This window comes from Pogoniulus pusillus, chromosome 9 (assembly GCF_015220805.1).
Source record: "Pogoniulus pusillus isolate bPogPus1 chromosome 9, bPogPus1.pri, whole genome shotgun sequence".
NCBI lineage: Eukaryota > Metazoa > Chordata > Aves > Piciformes > Lybiidae > Pogoniulus > Pogoniulus pusillus.
In genome coordinates, this window is record NC_087272.1 from 5,377,699 (window position 1) to 5,403,056 (window position 25,358).

The following is a 25,358-nucleotide window of genomic DNA, read 5'->3' on the forward strand; positions in this document are numbered from 1 at the left end:
AGATGGTTAAGAGGCCATTTTGGGCTGCAGGATCAGAAAACAGCAGCTGCATGGACCCCTTCTTGGAGTTGCTACCATCAGCTGCCTTCTCTCCTTGCGAGGACTCTATAGCATCTCAGTTACTGTAAGTTACTCAAATATATGTTGTGACGACAAAGAGTCACACCACTCACACTCCTCTTTTTCCTCACCAAGTGCAAAAATCCTCTCCACACTTCTTCCATTTTTGATTCTTCTCCAGCTTCTTGTGGACAATGCCACCTTCTGGTGAGTATGAAAAGAGCCTGTCCCATTTTTCTGCAGAAGAAAACGAGAAACTTAAATGTAATTTATTGTTGACCCCAGAATCAAAGCTTTGATCCTCCTCTTTGTTCCCAAGATGTCTTACAAAACCAATAAAGTTTGCATGGGCAGCAGTCACTTGCAGGTACAACATTGCCAAATAGTTGTGTTTGGAGACAAATGAACTGCTAGGGTCAAAAGCACTGATTCTGATCTACCATCACAAGGAAATAAAAGTCATCTTAGGTGTGCTTTCTGGAACAGGGGCAGTGTAAGATAAGCAATTAAGAGCCTGTGAAACCAAGACAGACAAAATGACATGTTACTTTGTCCCTAGGTCTACAAAATAACACCTGTAAACTTGGAGGACTTCCAGGGAGACCTGAAAAGTATACTGGAGTTACCTTAGTACTTATTTTTGTGGGCAGAGATCTTACTTTTCTGGGCAAAGCACCATCAAAGGACACTTCCAGCAATCAGGAATGCTCACCCTACATGGCAGATTCCTGGATTTCCTTCCAGGTTGAACAATTCCAGCTCCCTTAGTCCATCCTCACAGCAGAGGTGTTCCAGCCCTGGAATCATCTCTGTAGCCCTCCTCTTAACTTGTTCCCACAGATCTATGTCACTCTTACAGTGGGGATACCAGAACTGGATGCAGTATTCAAGGTGGAGTCTCACAAGACCTCTTTTGATCTGCTGGCCACACTCCTGATGCATCCCAGGATACAGCTGGCCTTCTGGATTGCAGGAGCACACTGCTGGTTCATAATGAGCTTCTTATCTACCAACATGCCCAAGTCCTTCTCTTCAGGGCTATTCTCAACCCACCCTGTACGCAGTTTATATTTGTGCCTGGGATTGGCCTGACCTAGGTGTAAGGACCTCACACTCTAACTTGTTGAATCTCAGGCAGTTTGCACTGCCCCATTTCTCAAGCCTGTCAATGTCCCTTTGGATGGCACTCCTGCCCTCAATTGAGTCCACCACACCACAGAGTTTGGTGTCATCAGCAAACCTGCTAGGGGTGCACTCAACGCCACTGTCCACGTCACTAACAAAGGTGCTGAACAGCACTGGGCTCAGAATAGACCTTAGGAACTCCACTTGTCACTGTCTCCACACAGACACTGAGTTGTTAACTACAACTCTGAGTGTGACCTTCTAGCCAGTTCCTTATCCACCAAATCCATCTCTCTCCAGCTTAGAGACAAGGATGTCACATGGGACAGTGTCAAATGCCTTGTGCAAGTCCAGGTGAATGACGCTGGTTGCTTTACCCATGTCAACCAGCGCTGTAGCTGTGGCACACAGAATTAAACAAACACTTTGGCCTGCTTTGTAAGCAGCAGCTTACCAAGAGAATGCTCACCTCCTGGCAACAGAAGCATCCACAAGCAAGGAGCTGATCAAGAACCTCAATGAATGTGTGTGGTGGTTTGACCAAGGCCCAAAGAAAGCCATAGAGCTCTCCAGGAGGACCAGAGAGGTCCAGGAGGTGGACTTTGGAAATTGAAATTTTGTTATTTAATCCTATAATCCTGCTATCACTTTTTAAGTCAGCAGCAAAGCCACATCTTTCCCTTTCTCTCTCTCTCCCTTCTTCTGACTCTCCTCAGGGAGTCCTTATCTGGCAAATCAATGGGGAAGTAACCTGCCTGCGGCCCTCAAGGCTGCAGTGAATTTCCCTTTTGGGCCTAATGGGAGACAATGAAGGGAGAAAACTAGCACTGGGGGGCTGTAGTTTAGTTTGGTTGGGAGGAAGATTTTGGGGGAGCTCTCATGTATCCTGTACCTGTATTAGGCATTAAGGATTCTTGTATTCTGTATTTTCCTGCACATCTTTAAATACAATTTTCTGTATTCCTCTCCAATTCAGTCAGTTTTTATTTTACTTCCTTTGTGAGTAAAATAATTATTTCTGCCCACTCTTAAAACCTTGATCATGTGGAACACCAGTGATATGTTTATCTACCAACTGCCTCCTCCTTCCAAAGGCAGAGGGAGTTTCCATGCAAAGGCAACCAGGTGCTTTGCAGCCTGTGGCATGTGAGAAGCAGCACTCAACTACTGCACTACGCAGAAGCAGCAGAGGAAACACACCTTTTAAACACGCAGCTGGGTTTCATCACAGCTCAGGTCCAGAAAAAGGAAACAGCACTGAGCACATTTCAAAGCCAAGTGTTTCTTTCCTCTGTGTGTCACTAGCCACATCTGACAAGATTTCTTCTTCCTAATAATGACCCTTGCATCGTTATAGCTTTTAGAGATTATGTGCTCACTAGACATACAGTAATTCCTCAATTAACCAGCAACTACTCTGCAGCAATGGTTACAAAGCACTATAAACATGCCTCTAGGAAATACCTCTGCCAGGATTTTCTTCAGATCTCTTAGGTATCTCAGTAAAAAAATGCATTAACCTTCTATGGGAGGTAGTAAAAACAAAGAGAAAAGGAAAGAAATACACCTTCTTAGAGATATCTAAAATAGGGTTTGGGCAGTGTGGTCATTCCAAATTCCCCCTCATCAGGTTTATTTTATGGCCTGTGTTCTTAAACTTGCTAAAACTGCCTGTTGATTTTCAGAAGGATGTGCAGATGTTCCCAAAGGGATTCAAAGGAACTCTACTACATCTGAAAAGGTTAAGAAAAAAATGACAGCATTCCCTCTTTTTGCACTCTCTCTCACTTGTGTTAACCTGAACTGTTTGACTGCTGGAGGACAGCACAGAGCCAAACAGAGGGATGTGAGGATCACATGTGGAGAGTATGAAAGCTTGGAAGGGAAATGGTGTTGAGTAGGGTAGCTCCATCTGTATCACTTCCAGCTCTGGAATGTCACTGTGCTTTACTAGCAAGAAAAAACTGGTGAAACCCAACAAAGATGAGAATAAAATTGTTTTTTTTTCAAAGTACTGAGGAAAAAACTTCACAACAGACAAGCATAGGGAAAAGCTTCCCCACTTTGCAAAACAAGGATTCTTTGGATTACTAATTGCCAACACTCTGCCTCTGGCTGACTCTGCCTCATAGAAGCAGCATATTGGGGTTTAGATCCAACTTTGCAGCTGTGTTCACAAATTCCAAGACAAGACTGTTTCTGCAGACTCTCAATGACTCATCTCCTCTGCCCCAAGTGTATGAGTCTGTGTCACTCAAGGGCTGCGTACTCAGTTCTTGCTCAGCGTCAGCTTCTGCTGATAGGTGTCTTATTGGTCTCACTGCTGCAGAACCACTGGGGACATCTAAGGCTGGACCATTTGCACACTTGTGAAACTGCACACTCAATCAACTGGAACACATGTGACTAGTCCAGAGAAGGGCAACGAGGCTGGGGAGAGGCCTTGAGCACAGCCCTACGAGGAGAGGCTGAGGGAGCTGGGATTGTTCAGCCTGGAGAAGAGGAGGCTCAGGGGTGACCTTATTGCTGTCTACAACTACCTGAGGGGAGGTTGTAGCCAGGAGGAGGTTGCTCTCTTCTCTCAGGTGGCCAGCACCAGAACGAGAGGACACAGCCTCAGGCTGTGCCAGGGGAAATTTAGGCTGGAGGTGAGGAGAAAGTTCTTCACTGAGAGAGTCATTGGACACTGGAATGGGCTGCCCGGGGAGGTGGTGGAGTCACCGTCCCTGGAGCTGTTCAAGGCAGGATTGGACGTGGCACTTGGTGCCATGGTCTAGCCTTGAGCTCTGTGGTAAAGGGTTGGACTTGATGATCTGTGAGGTCTCTTCCAACCTTGATGACACTGTGATACTGTGAATCAGCATCTCCTCGTGTACATCTTCCAGGTGCTAGAAAAACTCAGCAATATTCAGCAGACAGATTCGAGTAGCGGGATTCAAAAACGGCTCACCGGGGCAAGTAAAGAAGGTAACAGACGTGCACACCTACCTGCATCCCAGTTGAAAAAAACAGGTGCTCTTGTACATAAGCATAAACTCCCCAAATTCTCAGATCCCTACCAGTCTGGGACTGCTGAGCTAGAAGCAAGAGGATCCAGTGAAATGTGCTTGGCCCAGCTGTGGCTGTACTGAGCAGTGAGGTGGGAGTACACAGAATTAGTTCCTCTGACCTCAGTGTTTAGGCTTGGTGCAGAATGGGAAAACGTGCTCTCCTAAAGGGGCTCTGGGCTGCTAAGGAAAGGCAGAAAGCAAACATGTCCTTAAGCCCTAGGATGCTTCTGGACCTTTTCTGAATATCTCCAAAGCCTGCTTGTAATTTCCTCCCTTCACACATTTGTATTAAGAGAGTCCATGTAAGATATGGTGTGTGTACTTATGCTGCATGTTTTGTTACAGAAGTAAAAAGGGCAGTGCTTCAGTGAAAATACTCATCTAGGTTCTAGATCAAAAGCAATCACATCTGCTAAAACCTCACACAAAACTCCACATCACTTGAGCAGCAAACCACAGTCTGTAATTTTAACAGAAGAAACTTTTCTATGGTATTTAAAAAGTAGAAATAGAAGTGCACTGTTTGCATAAAGTCATAACCAGTTGGTTGCCAACCCTTTACAGACCATAAGAGACCTGCAGGGATCCCACTTCTAGTGTCCATTTGGAAGCAGTAACCACAGAGGGAAGAATATACATGGATACAAGTCATACTTGGATCAGTCCTCTTGATTCCAGCATAGTGAGATGAACAGTTATGATAGCACACTCTTATGCTCTTCAGCTGACCCATTCCATAAAAATATCTATCACATATCACAAATCTTACTTGCTTCTATCTATCCCTGGAGAATCTCACTTCCCATTCTGCTCCCAAGGATTGCTTTCCTGGTTCTTGCAACCACTGTACGTTCACTGGACTGAATATAACCTTGTATACTTTATATTTGCTCCAGGCTTAATATTTGCTTTGCTGTTTTGTTTCATTTCAAACCATAAGTCTCCTCTCCTCCTCCTAATCCCTCCTCTCTGCTGGAGAAGGGTTTTTGGGGTGACAGAGCAACTGCTGCAGTTTAGCCCCTGCTACGGGACAAACGTAGACAATAAGAAGATGAAGAAGTCATCCAAAATGATTGTGTGACCTCACCGTGCACCATGTGCCACCAAAGGCACCTGATTTGCACTTGTGCAGACATCCATGCCACTCAAGCTAAAGCATAAAGCACTGGCTTAGCCCCACATTCCTATTTCACCTACTGACTCCAGCTAACTAAACATGGCACATAAGTCACTGCAGTTCATCTGCCTCTGTTGGGATGCTCAGGAAAATTATGATTTTTATTTGCTTGTTTTGATTGTCTGTGTGCACCCTCATCAGGCACTAGCAGTACAGGTTTTCAGGCCACAATAATGCTTACCATTGACTGCTTTTAAGAAACCTCAGAGCAGAAATACAGAACAATGCATGCCTCAAAACAGTAACTACTAATGCTCTTGGGTACCACACCCAATTTGCTACGTATAAAAATATGTTTTAAAAAAAAGGCAGATAAACAGCTTCCTAGGGAAACAAAATCAATTCTATTATTTGCTATTCATTTATTTCTTTTAAAAGGTATTAATATGGTCGTTTCAGCATTAAAAAAATGCATTTATCTTTTCTCTTTTAGGTTCAGAAACAGCTCTGCACTAGCTGCAGAACTACTGATCCTTTAGACAATTCAGTAACACCAGGGCAGCAGATGGTCTCTGAAGTGCAACTACTTCACGTCCCAGTTTTATCCCATGACCTGTGTATCTTACCCTTCCTACCATCTCATTCTAAAGCCTCATTGCTGTCTGAGTCAGTGTTTTCATCTTCTCTTCCAGACAGGGCATGTTTGGATGAATTATTGGCTTCTCCCAAAGGAACAGCCCCTTTCCGCTGTGGCAAGACACTGAAAAAGGCCTCCTTCCAGTCTCTCTTCTCCAGGTATGCAAGGATGATCTCAAATACTGCAACATCAAGAAAGACAATCAATTCTTTTGCAGGGACATAAATGAACTGCTGATAGGAACATACCCCCCCGTCTAAAATTACAGAGGTTTACACACATTCGGTTGTGATATCTTCAGAGTAAAGCTGATAAAGCAGAGGCAGAAGCAGCCAAGGCAATTCTGCTACTGCTACAGTCTAAAGCCAAGCACACTGTGAGTCTTCATTTGTAAGACAGTTACTACAACAGTGATTTACTGTAGTGGCTCAAGTTTTAAATAACTTTCTCTCAGTGCCACAGTCTAGTTGACTGGACAGGGCTGGGTGATAGATTGGACTGGATGATCTTGAGTTCTTTTCCAACCCGGTTGATTCTATGATTCCATAAATGAAAATAACTACTTTTCTTCACTTTGTTTCACCCTAAAATAGCCTGTGGGTAAGAGATCAAACACAGGCAGAGAGCTGATGAAGAGTAAAATGCACTTGATCCTTGCAATGGAAGAAAACTCCAGTTGTTTGGGATACAGGATCATCATGGATCAACCAACAAGACGAGGACACCAAACATCTTAGGCTGTGAGTGTTTAGTCCTGGTTTTATGAAGCACCTAGCAAAGTGGGACCTTCAAGTATGTAATTAACGATTCTGAAACATCCCTCCAGTATTTCAGGTCTTACACATACATTCTATGCAGACACTAATGCCCCACCATGTTTGACAGGAGAACTGCTGTAGAAGCACTTCAACAATGATGTTTTCTCCTTCCTAACATACAGACAGCACAGTCTTCCTAAAACCTACTACATTTAGCTTTCTCTTTCATTTCCAGCTGAGTTTATGGCAAAAGTTGTTCTTAGTCTCCATTCTCTGACCCTTTCTTCCTGTTTCTGTTATGCTAACCATAGTCATGCTCTTCTACCTGTTTCAGCTCCCAAAACTTTTCCTCATTGACAGCAGTTTCAAGTTGTATTCTATACAAAATTAAACAGCAAAATCTTACTTAGGAAGAAAACCAAACCAGGGTATCCAAAAAGCCTCACAACAGACTGTGGCTCAGCAAGAGCAAGTGCAGGAGGAGGCTCTATAACTGGTAAGCCAGACTTGGATGACAAATCTGGGAGGGGTGGCTCTTCAAGCTTGGAGCTACAGGAATAGTGCTAACACCAGTGGAGAATGCTGACTTCAAAGAATACATCCACCACAAGTGTTCTCATATGCCATTGCTTGGCATTGAGAAAGATCAAAGGAGCTGTGAAAGGAAAAGAAACACCCCTACAGAGTTAGACAAATGTTCAGAAAGGGAGGAGCAACATGCATCTACTGACAACAGAAAAAATAAGTGGGGAAGCTGACACCCCAGAAAGGAGATTCACCTTTCAGGAAGATTCTGACAAGCTGGTTGAGTGGCCAAGAAGGAACCACGTGAAGTTTAATGAGACCAGTTGCACCTGGAACACAAAACTGAGGAATGCAGGCCAATTCAGGAGCCACCTGGCTTGAGAGCAGTGCTGTGGAAATGTACCTAGGCTTGGTGGACGAAAAGGCTCACCACGAGCAAATGGTGTGCTGCAGTGGTAAAGAAAGCCATCAGGAGGCTGAGTTGCATTAATAAGGGTATCATGTGCAGGGATAACGATATCATTCTCCCAGTCTGCTAAGGCCACACTTTGAGCACTGTGTACAGCAGTTTTGCTCCATGATATACAAGAAGTATGTGGACAGGCCAGAAAAGATCCAGAGAAGGGCCACAAGAATGATCAGAGGATGGGAAGACCTGCCATATGAAGGAGAGCCAACTAGGTTTGTTCAGGCTTGAGAAGAGAAGGTTTAGGGGAGACCTCATACCACGTACATCCCAGGGGAGAGAATCAGTCAGGGTTGGAAGGGACCACAAGGATCATCCAGTTCCAATTCCCCTGCCATGGGCAAGGACACCCTACCTTAGATCAGGCTGGCCACAGCCTCATCCAACCTGGCCTTAAACACCTCCAGGGATGGGGCTTCAAGTGCCTCCCTGAGAAACCTGTTTCAGGCTCTCACCACTCTCATGCTGAAGAACTTCCTCCTTGCATCCAGGCTGAATCTCCCCACCTCGAGCTTTGCTCCATTCCCCCTGGTCCTGTCACTACATGATATCCTAAAAAGTCCCTCCTCTGCCAATCAGCCACCACCAGAGGGCTCATTTAACTAAAGCACTTCAAAGCCTGACAAGGCGATTCAGAGTTTCTGCTTCGACGAGACTTTCCTAATTCATAACCATTAGAAGCAGTTCCAAAGGGATCAGGTGGGTCCTACAGTTTCATCTGGCAAGCCATGCACTGTACTCTGCTGGATTTAACTTCTGTGCCAAGGATGGGAACTCAGAGGCCAGAATGACAGAAAAAAAGAAAAGGTGAGCAACCGCAGTTACACAAAGCAGTGAGGTGGATGTGCTTACAGCTAACTACACAAACCTCACTGCAAACAGCCTTCTTGCCTACACAAAATTTATGAGACCTGAGAAGCAGCTTGATTCTGTCCACCTTACTCAGGCCTAACTCCCTTGAAAGCTATCTTCTTGAATCTAGGCTATAAGTTGTTAGGGTTATAATATACACCTAAGCCTTAATTACAACATGTAAAGGTACCTCTGCTTCTGGTGGTGCTGTCCTTATTTTCCTGTTCCAAAATCTTAAGGACAATACTTCTACAGTATAACTGTTAGCTTAAAAAGAGTCTGGGTGTTAAAAGCCTTTCAGCTGCAATTTGAAAATGCTTTAGAATGGCAAAGCTCAGACAAAATGAAATGTCACCAATTAACTGGGGTGAAATCATATGCCTACAAGTCTGGCACAAGAAACAAGCACAAGACCATAAAGCATATAAATGAAAGTGATCCAATTTATACCAGGCGCTCAAACATGTACAAGATTGACCAGAGGAAAGCTGACACTAGAGGTCAGTATAAGATTACTGCAGAAAGCTTCAGTAAAAAGCTACACCTAGCACAAGTTTTGATGAATAATACTGAAGTGCCATTCTTGCCTGTACAAAGTAGCACTTAAAGATCAAGTTGTAGACACATGTAAAACCTTTCAAAATTCCAAAGAGTTTGATAATTTTAAATTCCAGAGATAAACTATATTCCCCTCCACGTTTCAATAACTGTTATCATGTAAATGGATGCACCTTCAATCAATGGTATTTCAAGAGAATAAAATATCCTCGAGCAACACAATATATAATAAACTTGAAGTGAAGCAAAATAAAATAACCTTAAGTGGGTCAAAATAAAGACTTGGATACCACATCAAAAATTTCCATAAAGGTCTGAGTAGGCTCTATTTTGCATGTGTTTTTGTTCAGTGACACTGAAGAATAACCTAATAATAAAACTGAAAGGTTAAAAGGAGTGGAACTCAAGACCTGGTTGAGCAATTAAACCAAGAAACCAGGTAAGAATACAGAAAGCTCAGCAAGTTCAAACTGCTGATATCAAATAAGGCTAGTCTACAGGTAGTACCTAAACAGTCAGTGCTGAACAAAACTGTGTAAGGGGCAAAAACCTCATAAATGGTGATCTTATCCTAGGATAAAATACATGAGATAGGTTTCTGACATTTTGTTCACCAAAGATTGAGTCTGGAAACCATACTGGGATGGCAACAATGCCAAAATTACTCATGGGACAAGTTGATAGAATAGGAGGTGCACTTTTAAGTGGCTAAGATAGATTAAATGTAAAGAGTGCTATCTAAAATATTTAAAGCTCAGAATAATTACTATATGCCAAAGGCAATTAGATTCAAGAAATGCCAACATGAATAAAGTAAGATTTAGGTACGTGCACTACAGTGCACATTTTGAGGCTTCAAATTTGAGTATCACAGATTTATTCTACAATAATGAACAATTTAATTAAAACTTACCATGATTGACAGCTAACACTTTGCGACTATTCATCTTGACAAAGTTTCCAAGTGGAAGCTGTGCATGACCAATTCCCTGCTCTACAGCTTTTCTGTAAGTAATTCCCTGTGAGGGAGACACCAAAACAACTCAACTGAGAATTGCCATTTCAAATCAGCTCATACAGATTACTGCAAGTATAGTTTTCTGGCAAGTTCTGCCAGTGCTGCCATGACCTTGCTTTAGAAGATACTTAGAAAATCAACCACACTCCAGTTAGTACCTGCCATAAGGGCTACCTCTGAAAAAATTTACTGCTTTGAATATATGGCATACTACATGACAGCTCTAGAATCCCTCAGCCATAGCCTGCTCTAAAGGTGAGCTTATGCTTAAGTACAAAGTTACTCTGATTGCAGTAACTGGGTATTGTTTTCAGAGGAAGAGTAAAGGATAAAGAAAAATATCTTGCATTTTTAAACCTGGTAATTCCTGCATTCCAGGTGGACAAAAAATAACCTTTAAATTCTGTAAACACTTTACATCATAACAACTATATAAAGGATATGCTTTAGCTCCCTCCTAACTGTGGACTAACTGCTTAAGTATTATTTGCTAAGGCTTAAGATTCATCCCTTTTTTTAGCATCACACTGAAATATTACATGTCACCAGAAATTACATAGGAGTGTCTCTGAAGAAAAGCAATGACACTGCTTTGATTTCCCAGCTGCATTCTCTATGACATTCCAGGTCCACATAGCACAATGCCACATACAGGTATGAAACCAGATCCCCGAGGCATGTGCATTACTTAGTCAAGTTCTCCTGACAACCAAACTTGTCAAAAAAGGACATCCAAGACTCAAGTGCTGTTCTTCATCTATATTTGGGCATGTGTACATCCAACAGCGCATGCGTGCACACAGACACAAGTGCATGAACAGAAACCAAACCCCTCTGTCGGAAAATACGACCCTCAGCAAGCTGAGCTGTGTTACTAATTCCATTCCTATATTTAAACTGAAATGATAAAATCCTAAAAAGCTTAGCATGTCTGTAATCTGGATCATGAGCCACTGCTACCACCACAAGATTTGTGGGTTTTTTTCCCCCCATTTCTTCAAAATGGACTTAATTATTATTTTAAATCTTGTTATTTAGTTGTATTAGTTTACAAATGAACAGTATTATTGCCAAAAAAGGTGCCTCCACCAGGAGAAAAATAAAAGCTGTCAAGGCTGTCAGGAGCACAAGCCCTACGAGGAGAGGCTGAGGGAACTGGGATTGTTTAGCCTGGAGAAGAGGAGGCTCAGGGGTGACCTTATTGCTGTCTACAACTACCTGAGGGGTGGTTGTGGCCGGGGGAGGTTGCTCTCTTCTCTCAGGTGGCCAGCACCAGAACAAGAGGACACAGCCTCAGGCTCCGCCAGGGGAGATTTAGGCTGGAGGTGAGGAGAAAGTTCTTCACTGAGAGAGTCATTTGACACTGGAATGGGCTGCCCGGGGAGGTGGTGGAGTCGCCGTCCCTGGAGCTGTTGAAGGCAGGATTGGACGTGGCACTTGGTGCCATGGTCTAGTCTTGAGCTCTGTGGTAAAGGGTTGGACTTGATGATCTATGAGGTCTCTTCCAACCCTGATAATACTGTGATACTGTGAAAGAGATTCTGTTTACCTTGTAGTGATTGTGGTCCACCAATCCTCCAATCACATAGGCTTTCTTCTCATCAAGCTCACTGAGAACATCCGGGGAATCTGAGGTAAGATATATTAGGTCTTCTTTCTTTATTAGCTCACTGTAGTGCTCTGTTCTAATTTGGATATCCTTTAAAAAGGTAGTTAAAAGAAGCTAGATTCAAATGATGAATTGCTGGACAAGCTTTACAGATCTTAGAAGGAAATAAAAAACCTCAATCCAATAGTAGGCAGTCATTCCACATCCCTCACTCATGTTTAAGGGCATAGACTGCAGAATGATTTCTGCATAAATAACTTACTTTCTACAACACTGACTTGTAAACAGCATCAGGAAATTTTTTGAAATCCTAAAAGAAATTTATGAATTCTTAAGTTCTTGTGATTTCCTTCAAATGTTACTGTATTTCTCCTAGGAATCCAAATATTGCTCCTGTCCACCTTTCTAAAGAAGTGAACCCAGATGTAAATGCTTGCTTGTTTGATGAGAAGTTTACGCTAAGCTTCGCTAAGCTTTTGCAAAGCAATTATTGCACAGGACATGCTCAAAGTAAAACTGTTTTTAATTGCATGGAGAGCTCTTCATCTAAAGTTGTTGGAATATTGATTTAGCAAGGAATCACAAGGAAAACTAACAGGAATTTGACAAGCTGCTTCTGTAAAGAGCACTTCATTGTCGAGAGGCAACATAATGGAAGCGAAGGATCATATTACAGAAGCATAGAATAGTTCAGGCTGAAGGGGGCATCCAAATTATGACTTCTAAGTCTTATTTTTCATGAAGAAAAAAAAAAGGAGCATTGTAAAAACAGTGTTATAACTGCCTAAATCAAGAAGTCTTGCTTTGCCTATCAGAGAATGGCACCTGTTCCATAACAACAGGTGAAAATTTGGATTCATAATGAACAGTCTTTGTCCTATGTAAGCTAATTAAAAGCATGAAGAGCCACTCATTTGTAACATGCTATTGCCCTGATCTCTTAGAAAAACTCACGCAGAAAAAAGCACAGTTCCTTCACAACTAACAATCTTCTTTTTCTCTTTTTACAGAAACAATTGATTATTCACCTTCCAGTTCACCCATCCTTTGTCATTTTCATTCATGTTGCTCTTCAACTGCCCCCCATGGCTGGTCAAGTAAAACTTTGAAAAGAACAAACAATTCTGAAATGTTAATATGCCTGTCTGTTTCTTCTCTGTACCAGACTTTTTCTACCCTTAATTATTAGCTGAAATGTCTCATTTTTTAGCTGAAAGTGATACTAAGACCATATTCATACAATTAGTGACATGCTGAAAAGAGATATAAGGTCAAAAAAAAATCTGACAGATTAACATTTGAGTATCAACAGTATCTGGCACTCTGCATGCACATATTTTTTCACATGTACGGGCATTTTTAATACCATGTGGGTTGAAAACTAACCTATTACAGTAGAAGTAATTTTCTTATTAAAAAGAAGCAGCTTAAGTTTTATTTTTGACTACTACAGTTCTCCCTACTTGGGACACAGCTTCCTTTCTCCATGCACTTTACATATGGCAATAGAGTCAGTGTTCAATTTGTTTAAACATACCTGCACAGGGTGAAACGCTTTGCGGTTTTCGGCGTAACATCTCTGAATTTGCTTGTGAAGCTTCTTAACATCCTGTATACAACACAATTTGTTTTTACATAGTCGTTCAGACAGACCACCATAAAATGCTTTACCATGAGCCAGTCAGAAGCTAAAGAGAGAAAAAGGAAGCTTTTAACTGGCAAAAGTGACTACTGCCAAGAGTGTGGATATCAGACACTGAGAAAGAACAGCCACTGGGACGGGATTATGCTGACAAGGAAACACATCTGCCATAAAAGGGTATTCAGACAACTCTACATTTGTTTGATTTGTACTATTCTGGGAAAGAGACAAAAATCACTGGGACTTAATTATCACAGAATCAATCAGCTTGGAAGAGACCTCTAAGATCATCCAGTCCAACCTATCACCCAGCCCTATCCACTCAACTAGACCATGGCACTAAGTGCCTCATCCAGTCTTTTTTTGAGCACCTTCAGGGATGGCAATTCCACCGCCTCTCTGGGCAGCCCATTCCAATGGCAAAAATATATGTGAATATACACTCAAAATTCATCTGAAGAATCACATAGCTTTACCACTGTGACAATACCCAAGGCTTTCACCATGCTGAGAATAATTAAGCAATTCACATAGGCATAATTCATCTGAAGAAGTCTAGAACAATGCAAATTACTTTAGTGTCTGGCTCTGGCGTTCTGACCTGATAATCTGGACAACAGTTAACTAGGACTACTTAAACTGTAGGCTTTATTTTTGACAAGGGTTTTGTAAAGTAGGTTACACAGCTTTATTGCCAGTGCCTCAAAACCAGTGTTTTGTAAGTATAACTGATTTCTACTTTTAAAAGAAACATCATTACACTGCTTTGATTCACATAGCATTTTGAGCATGTTCTGGCATCTCCAAAGGATTTCAATTAAACTAGATTTCATTGCTACAATATTGCAAGTTTTTACAGACACTAGACAAAGCATCTAACTAACCCTGCAGCTAAAAGCCACAACCATTTTCACGTAAAACCTCACTTTCTAAAGACCTGCAGAAGCATCATTTTTTCTATCAGGCCTAACAGAGGCTCTGCTTGACCAAGGAAGGAAACATATTTCACAAACGACAAATCTCAGCATCTCTGAAACTATCAGAAGGGTCCTCTGGTCACTTCTGCAGCACTGCAGGAGGGCTCCTCAGGGACTCAAATTCCAAAACAAAACACAAACACAACCAACTGGAGCTTCCCCAGAATTCTGTGATGAGCAGTACTAGCTTCCCATTAGTGCTATACATGCTCTGCATTACATTCAACAAGTAGCCAGACAGACTTCGCAAAAGCATGAACTAAGCCATCTTGCAGGGCAGTGAAGTCCCTGGCAGCAGCAGAATGGCTCAGGGTACCAGGGAGAGGCTAAGTCTGCTTTAGAAACCAAAGGCTGTGCTTTTCCAACTTGATATCATGTTGATCTTCCTCCCATTTACCCACCCCTGCGATCATCTCACTCATTCTTTCATCCATTCTAAAATTTCAGAGACAGGTTGAAGTGACCTCCTGTCCCAACTGCCTCTCATGTGACACAAAAAGCTCAGTATCCTCATAATGCTCAAAATTCTCATTTCCACAGTTACTGACACAGCTGGGAGCCTCAGTTTCACTTTGAAATAACGAAATGTGGCATTTGCAGTCCCTCTAAGCAAAACCATTTTGAGGCAGAACTGCATCTAACTTCATGGTGAACACATGGCACAAACTGTCTGCATTCCTGGTTTTGGAATCAAACCAACATACCTCAGGTTGTGCGAGGTGAGGTTCTGGTTGGACACTAGGCAATTTTTTTTTGCAGAAAGGGTTCTCAAGCATTGGAGCAGGATGCCTGGGGAGGTGGTGGAATCACCATCCCTGGAGGGGTTCAAAATATGGATGGATGTGATGCTGAGTGACATGGTTTAGTGGTAGTAGCTTAGCAGTAGTGGTAGGACTGTGAGCTCTACGCGAGCATTTGGACACGATGATCTCAAAGGTCTCTTCCAACCTCAACATTTCTGTGATTCTCTGATTCTACCTCATCTCCACAGAAGCAGCCAAAATATTTGGCAAGTCTATATAAAGGTATGTTCCAAACCCTAAAAAAAAATCATCAACTGACATAAGTAGGTCTGAGAATCACCACAATCTAGAATGCCCTAACTGTCATTTGCAAGACGCTCTCTGGTTTCTGTGCTCTGACACTGCAACACTGTCCGAGGATTCAACACTTGGATGTGATGTGAATAAGTTTCTTTTACCTTTAGCACCATCAAGTCATCAAAGCTGCAGTCCACAATGAGACGAAGTGTACTAGGAACAGCTTCCCTTCGCGTACGCTTTCTGTCACTGCCTTCATGACTGGCATCCAGGTTTGACTGACGTTCTAGTTTTCTCTTCTGGCGTTTCTCTTTTCGTTTCTGCCTAAAGAAACAAACAAATCTTCAAAAGGGCACTACCAAGCCTGCTAAGGTACACAAATGAATACTTCTGTGATCAACTTGTTTGCCCTATGACTGTGGCAATTTAAACTTACCCTATTGTTTGCATTTGTGCTAGGCTGATACCAGCATAAAACACATAGAATCATAGAATCAACCAGGTTGGAAGAGACCTCCAAGATCATCCAGGCCAACCTAGCACCCAGCCCTAGCCAGTCAACTAGACCATGGCACTAAGTGCCTCATCCAGGCTTTTCTTGAACACCTCCAGGGACACTGACTCCACCACTTCCCTGGGCAGCCCATTCCAATGCCAATCACTCTCTCTGGCAAGAACTTCCTCCTAACATCCAGCCTAGACCTCCCCCGGCACAACTTGAGGCTGTGTCCCCTTGTTCTATTGCTGGTTGCCTGGGAGAACAGGGCAACCCCCACCTGGCTACAGTGTCCCTTCAGGTAGTTGTAGACAGCAATGAGGTCGTCCCGAGCCTCCTCTTCTGCAGGCTGAACACCCCCAGCTCCCTCAGCCTCTCCTCATAGGGTTTGAGTTCCAGGCCCCTCACCAGCTTTGTTGCCCTTCTCTGGACACATTCCAGCACCTCAACATCTCTCTTGAATTGAGGGGCACAGAACTGGACATATCCCATCTTTGTGAAGTTCTGTATGTTATCAACAGACTTCTGACACAAACTCAATGAAGTCAATAGTGGGAGTCTCTTGGATTTAAGAGTGCTCTGGGTCAGCTCTCATAGCAGAAACAACTGAAAAGACTGCCAAAATTGCTGTATCAGAATGTGGCACTCAATTTGCCTCCTGTTTCACTGAACAGTTTTTCAAAAGGCTCCTGAAGAAATCACTTCTTCTCTCTGTTCCCTCTATGGGAGCAGGCAGTTAGGAGATCAGATTTCAGAGACAGCAACTTTCACAGCCACTGTCTTGAGAAGGAACATTTGCATTCAGCAAGCCAAGGATAAACCACAATCAATCCATCTGCAGATACACTGTCTCTCTGCAGAATAAACCAGAAGCTCATCATCTTCCAATATTATTTTACCAGATTACAAGTCAACATAGCATATAGCACAACATTTCATAGAATCATAGAATCAACCAGGTTGGAAGACATGTGTCAGAAGATCTTTTTTAATTTAAAGTTAAAGACTGATCAACCCTGAAAGCACCAGGAAAAGAGGGCACAGCCCATTCAGAAAGAAACAAGGCCACATGTTATTTCTCCCTTCTGACAAACCAAAAATAACACACATTTTAATCCCTCCTGATACCTTCTTCATGTTGAGGAACGCTGCCAGTATGAAGAGAGCATCCTCACCTTCAGAGCTTCTTCATATTTAGGTAGTCTGTGACTACAGCTTTAAATCTGCCATAGCAAAAAACTGGTTCCTAAAGATTCTGCTAGCACTACATACTACACGCAATCCTAGGAAGCTGTTTTGCAAACCATACCTTCGTAGATCTTTCTGTTCTTCCCACTGTTTCTGCTTCAATAGCTTCTTCCTTTGCCTCTTGGACATGGGCTCAAGGCATTCTCCTTTCTCTGAGCCTTCCTCTTGTCCCTCTACTGGGCTGTCATTTGACTTCACCCTTCCTTCCACATCAGGGAGTTGAGGGGACATGGTATTTTCTGTTGGCACCTCTGAACTTTTTGTTGGCCTTTCTGATGACATTAGCTTTCGGCCAGGCTTACCAACTTGTTTCCTAACCCGCGGCAAATATTTCATTTAAAGCAAGTTTTTCACTGTCAGAAACAAAACAACAGAATGAGTCTCATTAGCAAGTCCAATTGGAACAAATATCACTCTACATCTACCAGAGACCTGAATAAAGAAAAAATAAGAGATTACTTTTTTTGATTGTTTGTTTAAATCTAGGTAAGTGCCTCTGCAAACAATAACACATAAAACAGCTGAACTTATGGCCTTACTAAGACCATGTCTAAAACTCTGCCTGTTACATCTGCTGCTATTCAATAGTTTCCAATTAAAAGCTTTGTGAAAACATAACTGTAGAGGTAGATAATCACACTGCATTGAGCATAAAAGGAAGAACATTATGAGTACACAAACAGGAAAAAAAAAAGAGCTACTTTGTGATACAACTATGGCACCACGTTAGAAAAAAAAAGTGTCATTTTAAAGAGACTGAAGCCATTTTGAGGGGGAAAAATGTTAACAGGCTGTACCACTTTGTAATTAATTTGTATGTCTTCAGAGAAGAAAAGGCACTGGCCAGCCCATCAGTGGGTAAAACACTGCAAGATGCTCCACGTTCAAATCAATTACAATTACACAGTCTCCTTTCCAGTGACAAGTAATTTTTTTCATGCTAAAGATGTGAACACGTTGAACAACCACGTAGTTTAAAAAGAAAACCAAACACTTAGCACTTGTCACATCTCCTTTGCCTCCTAGTTCCAGGGGTCCAATTAAACAGATGACTTTCTCTACAAAGAAAAGAAGCAAAATCCAAATCCACAATTCCCTTGGGCCAAAGGTTTTAGGGGTTTTGTTTCTGAACCAGGAAGGAGATGCTCAAGTGTACATTCCCCAGGCTAATGTAACACTGCCTCTACAGAACCAAAAAGCAGGAAAATCCATCTGCCAGCTTCATCAGTGTCAGGAAACAGATGAAATACAGAAAACTGCAGGCATTCTGGATAACAGAATCACAGAGTTTCTTAGATTCGAAAAGACCTTCAAGATCATCGAGCCCAATCATTAGTTTCATGCTGACAAGTCCTTGACTGAACCAAATGCCTCAGCACATCTAATCGCTATGAATCGCTACGGCTGGAAAGGACCACCAGGATCACAGTATCACAGTATTATCAGGGTTGGAAGAGACCTCACAGATCATCAAGTCCAACCCTTTACCACACTGCTCAAGGCTAGACCATGGCACCAAGTGCCACATCCAGTCCTGCCTTGAACAGCTCCAGGGACGGCGACTCCACCACCTCCCCGGGCAGCCCATTCCAGTGTCCAATGACTCTCTCAGTGAAGAACTTTCATCGAGTCCAAAGCCCACCCCCTACTCCCTCATCTCGGGGTGTTAAGGCAAAAGGCCCAGGGAGCAAGGCTGGCTGTAGGTGCCAAAGGATGCGGCCTGGCGCGGCACAGGTGCGTCTCCAATCACACCCAGCAGATGCCGAGTTCTACACATCCATCTGTGCATGCACATCTAGACGCACACCGCTCTCCAAACACACCTATCGATGCACACAGACGTTACAGAGAGAGAAACGCAGCCGCTATTTCTGCTCACGCACTCAAGTGCCTCAGAACGCAACAGCCCCACAGCCACCCCCGCGCACAAGGGCCCGGACGGGTCGCCGAGCTCCCCGCGGGCGGCAGCGAAAGCAAAGCGTGAGAGGAGGAAGAGGAGGTCACGCTTCCTCTGCCGTCCGCCATTTCCCCCCCTTCACTCTGCTGCCCCCCGCCCCGCAGCTCTGAGGGCCGAGGCGAACGCCAGGCCGCCGCTGCGTACCCACAGGCCGCCGGTACGTACCCACAGGCCGCCGCTGCGTACCCACAGGCCGCCGCTACGTACCCACTAGGCCGCCGCTGCGTACCCACAGGCCGCCGCTGCGTGCCCACAGGCCGCCGGTACGTGCCCACAGGCCGCCGCTGCGTGCCCACAGGCCGCCGGTACGTACCCACAGGCCGCCGGTACGTGCCCACAGGCCGCCGGTACGTGCCCACAGGCCGCACGCAGGACGGGCACAGCGCTGCCCGCGCGCACGCGGAGCCCCGTCCCGCCCCCGGGACTTCAGCTCCCGGCGAGCACCGCGCGGAGGGCAGGGGCGCAGTGCGCAGCGCCGCGCAGGGTGCGGGCTGGGGCTTGCGCCGAGTCCCGGGAGGGGAGCGTGTGGCGGCGGTTTGGTGACCGTCACCTGGTCCCACCCTGCTGCTCGAGCAGGATTCTCTGCGCTAAATCAGACAGGAGCTGGGCCAGGCGGGTTTTGAATGTCCTCAGCGGTGGAGACTCCGCTACCGCTCCGAGCAGCGCGTTTCAGTGCCCTGCCGTTCTCAAAGTCGGCATTTCTGCCCCTGTGCTCCGGGCTGCGTCTATTGCCCCGTGTCCTGTTACTGGACATCGGTGGGAAGAGTTTGGCTCTGTCATCCTGACACTTGCCCTTTAGCTATCGATAAGCATCAATCGGAGATCCCCACTCCTCTAGACTAAGCAGCCTTTCCTCACAAGGTTCCAATCCCCTCATCACCTTAGTGCCTCTGCTGGACTCCCTCCAGTAGTTCCCTGTCCTTCTTGAACTGAGAATGACTGCAGTACTGTCGCACTGTTCTCTCCTGGCCAGCGAATGGCTGCTACCCGTGTCGGGATGCGCAGGCAGGTGGAGTTGCTGTGCCTTGGTCCTGGGGGGTTACGCTAGTTGTGTTGTAACTCAGCTCTGATTTCACCTGCAACAGTTTCCACTCAAATGAAAACAAACAAACAAACAAAACCAAAACAAAAACCCCCAAACCAACCAAACAAAAAACCCCCCAACCAAAACACACGAAGCAAACAACCAAAACAAAAACAAAAACAAAGGAGGAATCATAGAATCATAGAATCATATAGAATCATAGAATCATATAGTATCATAGAATCAACCACGTTGGAAGAGACCTCCAAGATCATCCAGTCCAACCTAGCACCCAGCCCTATCCAGTCAACTAGACCATGGCACTAAGTGCCTCATCCAGGCTTTTCTTGAAGACCCCCAGGGACAGTGCCTCCACCACCTCCCTGGGCAGCCCATTCCAATGGGAAATCACTCTCTCTGTGAAGAACTTCTTCCTAACATCCAGCCTATACCTCCTGGAGGCGCTACTGAGACAGGAGAATAGTGAAGAGGTGATTGGCTACAATCAGCACGGCTTCACCAAGGGCAAATCCTGCCTGACAAACCTGGTGGCCTTCTGTGAACAGGTCACACATTAATAGATGAGGGGTGAGCAACTGATGGAATTTACCTGGAGCCGAGCAAGGCCTCTGACACTGTCCCACACCACGTCCTGGTCTCCAAGCTGGTGACACATGGGTTTGATGGGTGGACCACTAGATGGATAAAGAACTGGCTTGATGGCCACACCCAAAGAGTGGCTGTGAATGGGTCCATGTCCAAATGAAGGTGAGTGACAAGTGGAGTCCCTCAGGGATCAGTCCTGGGACCAGTCCTGTTTGACATCTCTGTTGGTGACATGGACAGAGGCACTGAGTGCAGCCTCAGCGAGTTTGCTGATGGCACCAAGCTGTGTGCTGCAGCAGACACACTGGAGGGCAGGGATCCATCCAGAGGGACCTGGACAGGCTGCAGAGATGGGCACAAGCCAGCCTCATGAGGGTCAACAAGACCAAGTGCAAGGTCCTGCATCTGGGTCAAGGCAATCTGAGCATAAATCCAGGCTGGGCAGTGAGTGGCTGGAGAGCAGCCCTGAGGAGAGAGACTTGGGGGTGCTGGTGGATGAGAAGCTCCACATGAGCCAGCAGTGTGCACTTGCAGCCCAGAGAGCCAACCAGATCCTGGACTACATCAGGAGAAATGTGTCCAGCAGGTTGAAGGAGGTGATTCTCCCTCTCTACTGCACTTTGTTGAGACCCCACCTGGAGTACTGCATCCAGTTCTGGAGCCTCCATTACAGAAGCATGTGGATGGTCTGGAGCCCCCATTACAGGAGCATGTGGATGTGCTTGAGCCTGTCCAGAGAAGGGGCAATGGGACGATCAGAGGGCTGGAGCACCTCTCCTATGAGGACAGACTGAAAGAGTTGGGGCTGTTCAGTCTGGAGAAGAGGAAGCTCTGAGGTGACCTCATTGTGACCTTTCAGTATCTGAAGGGGGCCTACAAAAAGGCTGAGGATGGAGTTTTTAGGCTATCAGGTAGTAACAGGACCAGGGGGAATGGAGGAAAGCTGGAGGTGGGGAGATTCAGACTGGACATGAGGAATTTCTTCATCATGAGAGTGGTGAGAGCCTGGTATGGGTTGCTCAGGGAGGCAGTTGAGGCCCCATCCCTGGAGGTGTTTAAGGCCAGGCTGGCTGAGGCTGTGGGCAGCCTGCTCTAGGGTAGGGTGTCCCTGGCCATGGCAGGGGGTTTGAAACTAAACAATCCTTGTGGTCCCTTCCAGCCCTGACTGATGATTCCATGAAAGCTGCACTTGATGATCAGTCATGCGTTGGTTTGGTTTCTGATGTTTGCATCATTGCTTATAACAGACTCTGACAAGCAGAGGTTGGCTGTCAGCAGTGGCTGTGCTGGCCCTGCCATAGCAGCAGATTGAGGGTGAGTGTGGATGGGTGCCTGGGGGTACTGATAGATAGTAAGCTGAAGATGAGGCAGCAGTGTGCCCAGGTGGCCAAGAGAACCAGTGGCATCCTGGCCTGCATCAGGAACAGTGTGGCCAGTAGGACAAGGGAGGTTATTCTGCCCCTGTACTCAGCACTGGTCAGGCCACAGCTTGAGTCCTGTGTCCAGTTCTGGGCTCCTCAATTCAAGAAAGATGTTGAGGTGCTGGAACATATCCAGAGAAGGGCAACAAAGCTGGTGAGGGGCCTGGAGCACAAATCCTATGAGGAGAGGTTGAGGGAGCTGGGCCTGTTTAGCCTGGAGAAGAGGAGGCTCAGGGGTGATCTTATTACTGTCTACAACTACCTGGAGGGACATTGTAGCCAGGTGGGGGTGGCCTCTTCTCCCAGGTAACCAGCAATAGAACAAGGGGACACAGTCTCAAGTTGTGCCAGGGTAGATCTAGGCTGGATGTTAGGAGGAAGTTCTTCACAGAGAGAGTGATTGGCATTGGAATGGGCTGCCCAGGGAGGTGGTGGAGGCACCGTCCCTGGAGGTGTTCAAGCAAAGCCTGGCTGAGGCACTTAGTGCCATGGTCTAGTTGACTGGCTAGGGCTGGGTGCTAGGTTGGACTGGATGATCTTGGAGGTCTCTTCCAACCTGGTTGATTCTATGATTCTATGACAGGCTTTGGGAGCTTTTAGGGCTTACCCTTGCAGCTCAGGTGAACCAAATCAGTTGGAGTAAACACTGTCGGGCTAAGGGGGTGTGCTAATGCCTCTGCTGAGAACCACGAGGAAAGCTGTGCTTCCCCCCTGCTTACAGCTGCAAGGGCTCCATGGGATTAAGAGGAGCAAAAAGTAAGAAAACCTTATTTTTATCTGATGGTTTTGATGACACTACTGAGTTCACACAGGGGCCAGCAAAGTATTTTTAAGTGGTGACATTCCTCAGAGCAGATTTCTAGCTCCAAAGGTCCCTCAGCAATGCTGTGCTCCTTCTGCCCCCTAAAAAGGGGTATGTGCCTTTGTGCCTCATATTTTTAAAGGCCAGTGCCAGTTAGGTTTTTCAACTCTCCTATCAATACTCAATGAAGGGCAGCCTTCTTTCACCTTCAGATAACAACATGAAAGAATGCTTCCCTGGTACAGGAGTCGCTTCTGGAGACCAGGATTATATTAGATGGAAAAATGTCTTTTGGATCGCCTATGTATGTAGATAACGTTTGCCCCTGTTCAGGAAACACAGACAGTTAACAAACATACAAGCACATGCTACTGTAACCCCCTTTCCATCTGCATCAGTGTTTGTCTCAAGTTTCACTGGTTTCAAATATACACACTCAAGGCTGGTTTCAGGTTTAACTACAGCTATGTTAAAGTCACAAAACTGTACAGTGCCACTAGAGGAAGACACTGACCTTCAACTGCAGTCAGTATTTAATACTTGCCATAAAATTTAATTTGCAATTCCTGCTCCCTGCATTAACTTTAAAATTAGCTGCATCTGTATTTGCTTTTGCTAGCATCTATTTAAAACCTCATTTAGGTTGCTATTAATATCTAGCCTACACAGGCCAGCATTGCAGAAGTCCAAATGTGCCACTGTCGCTATGAGAATCCTTCGTTTTCTTTCGCTGCTTAAAAGGCTGCAGATTGGTCACCAACAGAAGCCCACTTGGTTGCTTCTTGTGCTACTTTGAAGCTAGCTGGGATATTTTGGTGAGAAGAATTACATTATAGGCTGTGAAAAGGAAACAATGGTGATGTCTACTGCACTCATGGGCTTGCTGAGACGTATAAAAACAAGAACATAAATGTAGATAAAGGAGTGTCTGGTTTTCAGGCTGCACTTTTCTCTCTAACCTAACTTGCTGTCTGACTCACCTGTCTGCTTCCTAACACCCCTGGCCAACCCTCCAAACTCACCTTGAACGTAAGGCAAAGTCTGGGGCAAGGTAGAGGGGTCGGAAGAAGGTGAAGTGTGGTTGGGAGCCCCTCCTGGGGACTCAGGTTTCTGGGAGGGCTGTTGTGTTTCTGTGTTATTTTTTTCACTTGTATACTCCTGTATATCTTGTAAATACCTGCTTGTATATTGTGCTAAGCTGTCAATGTAAAGCTTCATTCTAATTTCCAACTTGGCTGAGTCTACTCTGGGTGATTCTCTTAAGTGTGGGGGGACAGAGAGCACCCAAACCATCACACTTGTCTTCTTTTTTTCAAAATGGCATCTAATGACTTCATCTAATATTCAGATGTGCTTTTTCTTGGCATGAAGAAACTGCTTAATGTGGATGTGCTTTATCTTGGAATGAAGAAACTGCTTAATGTGATGGTTTCAGCCAAGCTGTGTGATTCGGTTTCAGCTGAGCTGAAAATTAGAATGAAGCTTTATATTTACAGCTTAGCACAATATCTAAGCAGATATTTACAATATGTACAGAAATATACAAGATAAAAAAAGTAATACAGAAACACAACAGCCTGCCCAGAAACCAGAGTCCTCAGGAGGGGCTCCCAAACACCCTTCTGCCTCCTTTTCACCCCTTTACCTTATCCCAGACTTTGCCTTACGCTCGAGGTGAGTTTGGAGAATCAGTCAGGGGGGTTAGGAAGCAGAAGGATTAGTTACACAGACAGCAGGTTAGAGAGAGAAGGGAGGCAGCCAAAGCCAGAGAGCAACTCTGTTACCTATGTTTGTGTTCTTGTTTTTATACATCTCAGCAAGCCTATGAGTGCAGTAGACATCACCATTGTTTCTTTTTTACAGCCAACAATCTAATTCCTCTCACTAAAATATCCCAGCTAGGTTCAAACTAGCACACTTAGGCATTTTGATTTATAACTGTTCTCATATTGCACTTTCTGAAGTAGCAGTATTGCTAATCCAGACCCCTGTGGTCTCAAACACCAATACAAGCATAACACAACGTTTTGTGAAACCTACCAAGTGGTGATAAAGCAAAACGAAGACCTGAGCAGTTGCAAAGACTGAGGAAGAACTGTCTAACTGAATTTTGTTCAAGCCATAGCATGACTTTTCAGGATGCCTATTCAAATGGTGGGAACAGAGCAAACTCAACACCCTGTAGCTTAAAACTGCATATCGAAGCACTTTGTATAAGCAGCACTGCAGTTCAAGACCAAAGTTTGGAGAGTAAGAATCATAGAATCATAGAATCAACCAGGTTGGAAGAGACCTCCAAGATCATCCAGTCCAACCTATCACCCAGCCTATCCAGTCAACTAGACTATGGCACTAAGTGCCTCATCCAGG

At 44.8% G+C, this 25,358-nt stretch overlaps 2 protein-coding genes across 8 annotated transcripts in view; both read right to left on the minus strand.

Annotated features, from left to right (window-relative positions):
• Positions 1 to 6,063, minus strand: part of LOC135177967 (alcohol dehydrogenase 1) — a 26,231-nt gene extending 20,168 nt beyond the window's left edge. For 3 of the 5 annotated variants that reach the window (XM_064148369.1, XM_064148370.1, XM_064148368.1), the window contains exon 1: positions 192 to 292. In XM_064148369.1, the coding sequence (XP_064004439.1) occupies positions 192 to 224 (33 nt within the window). In that variant the 5' untranslated portion in view covers positions 225 to 292. Of the gene's footprint in view, positions 1 to 173; positions 293 to 5,978 lie in introns of those variants that run through there. The other 2 variants (XM_064148372.1, XM_064148367.1) reach the window with 2 other exon arrangements.
• On the minus strand, positions 5,483 to 19,327 carry TRMT10A (tRNA methyltransferase 10A). 3 transcript variants are annotated; one of them, XM_064148375.1, is made up of 8 exons: positions 19,280 to 19,327; positions 17,240 to 17,531; positions 15,596 to 15,758; positions 13,313 to 13,384; positions 12,804 to 12,878; positions 11,716 to 11,865; positions 10,062 to 10,167; positions 5,483 to 6,170 (listed from the first exon to the last, which is right to left on the minus strand). In XM_064148375.1, exons 2-8 carry the CDS (start codon positions 17,512 to 17,514, stop codon positions 5,992 to 5,994), a joined length of 1,020 nt encoding a protein of 339 aa, XP_064004445.1. In that variant the 5' UTR covers positions 17,515 to 17,531; positions 19,280 to 19,327; the 3' UTR covers positions 5,483 to 5,991. The 3 variants fall into 3 exon arrangements, with proteins under 3 accessions (XP_064004445.1, XP_064004447.1, XP_064004448.1); XM_064148377.1 differs by lacking the exon at positions 19,280 to 19,327 and adding an exon at positions 19,002 to 19,100; XM_064148378.1 differs by lacking the exon at positions 12,804 to 12,878.
• Positions 19,328 to 25,358: the final 6,031 nt, after the last annotated feature.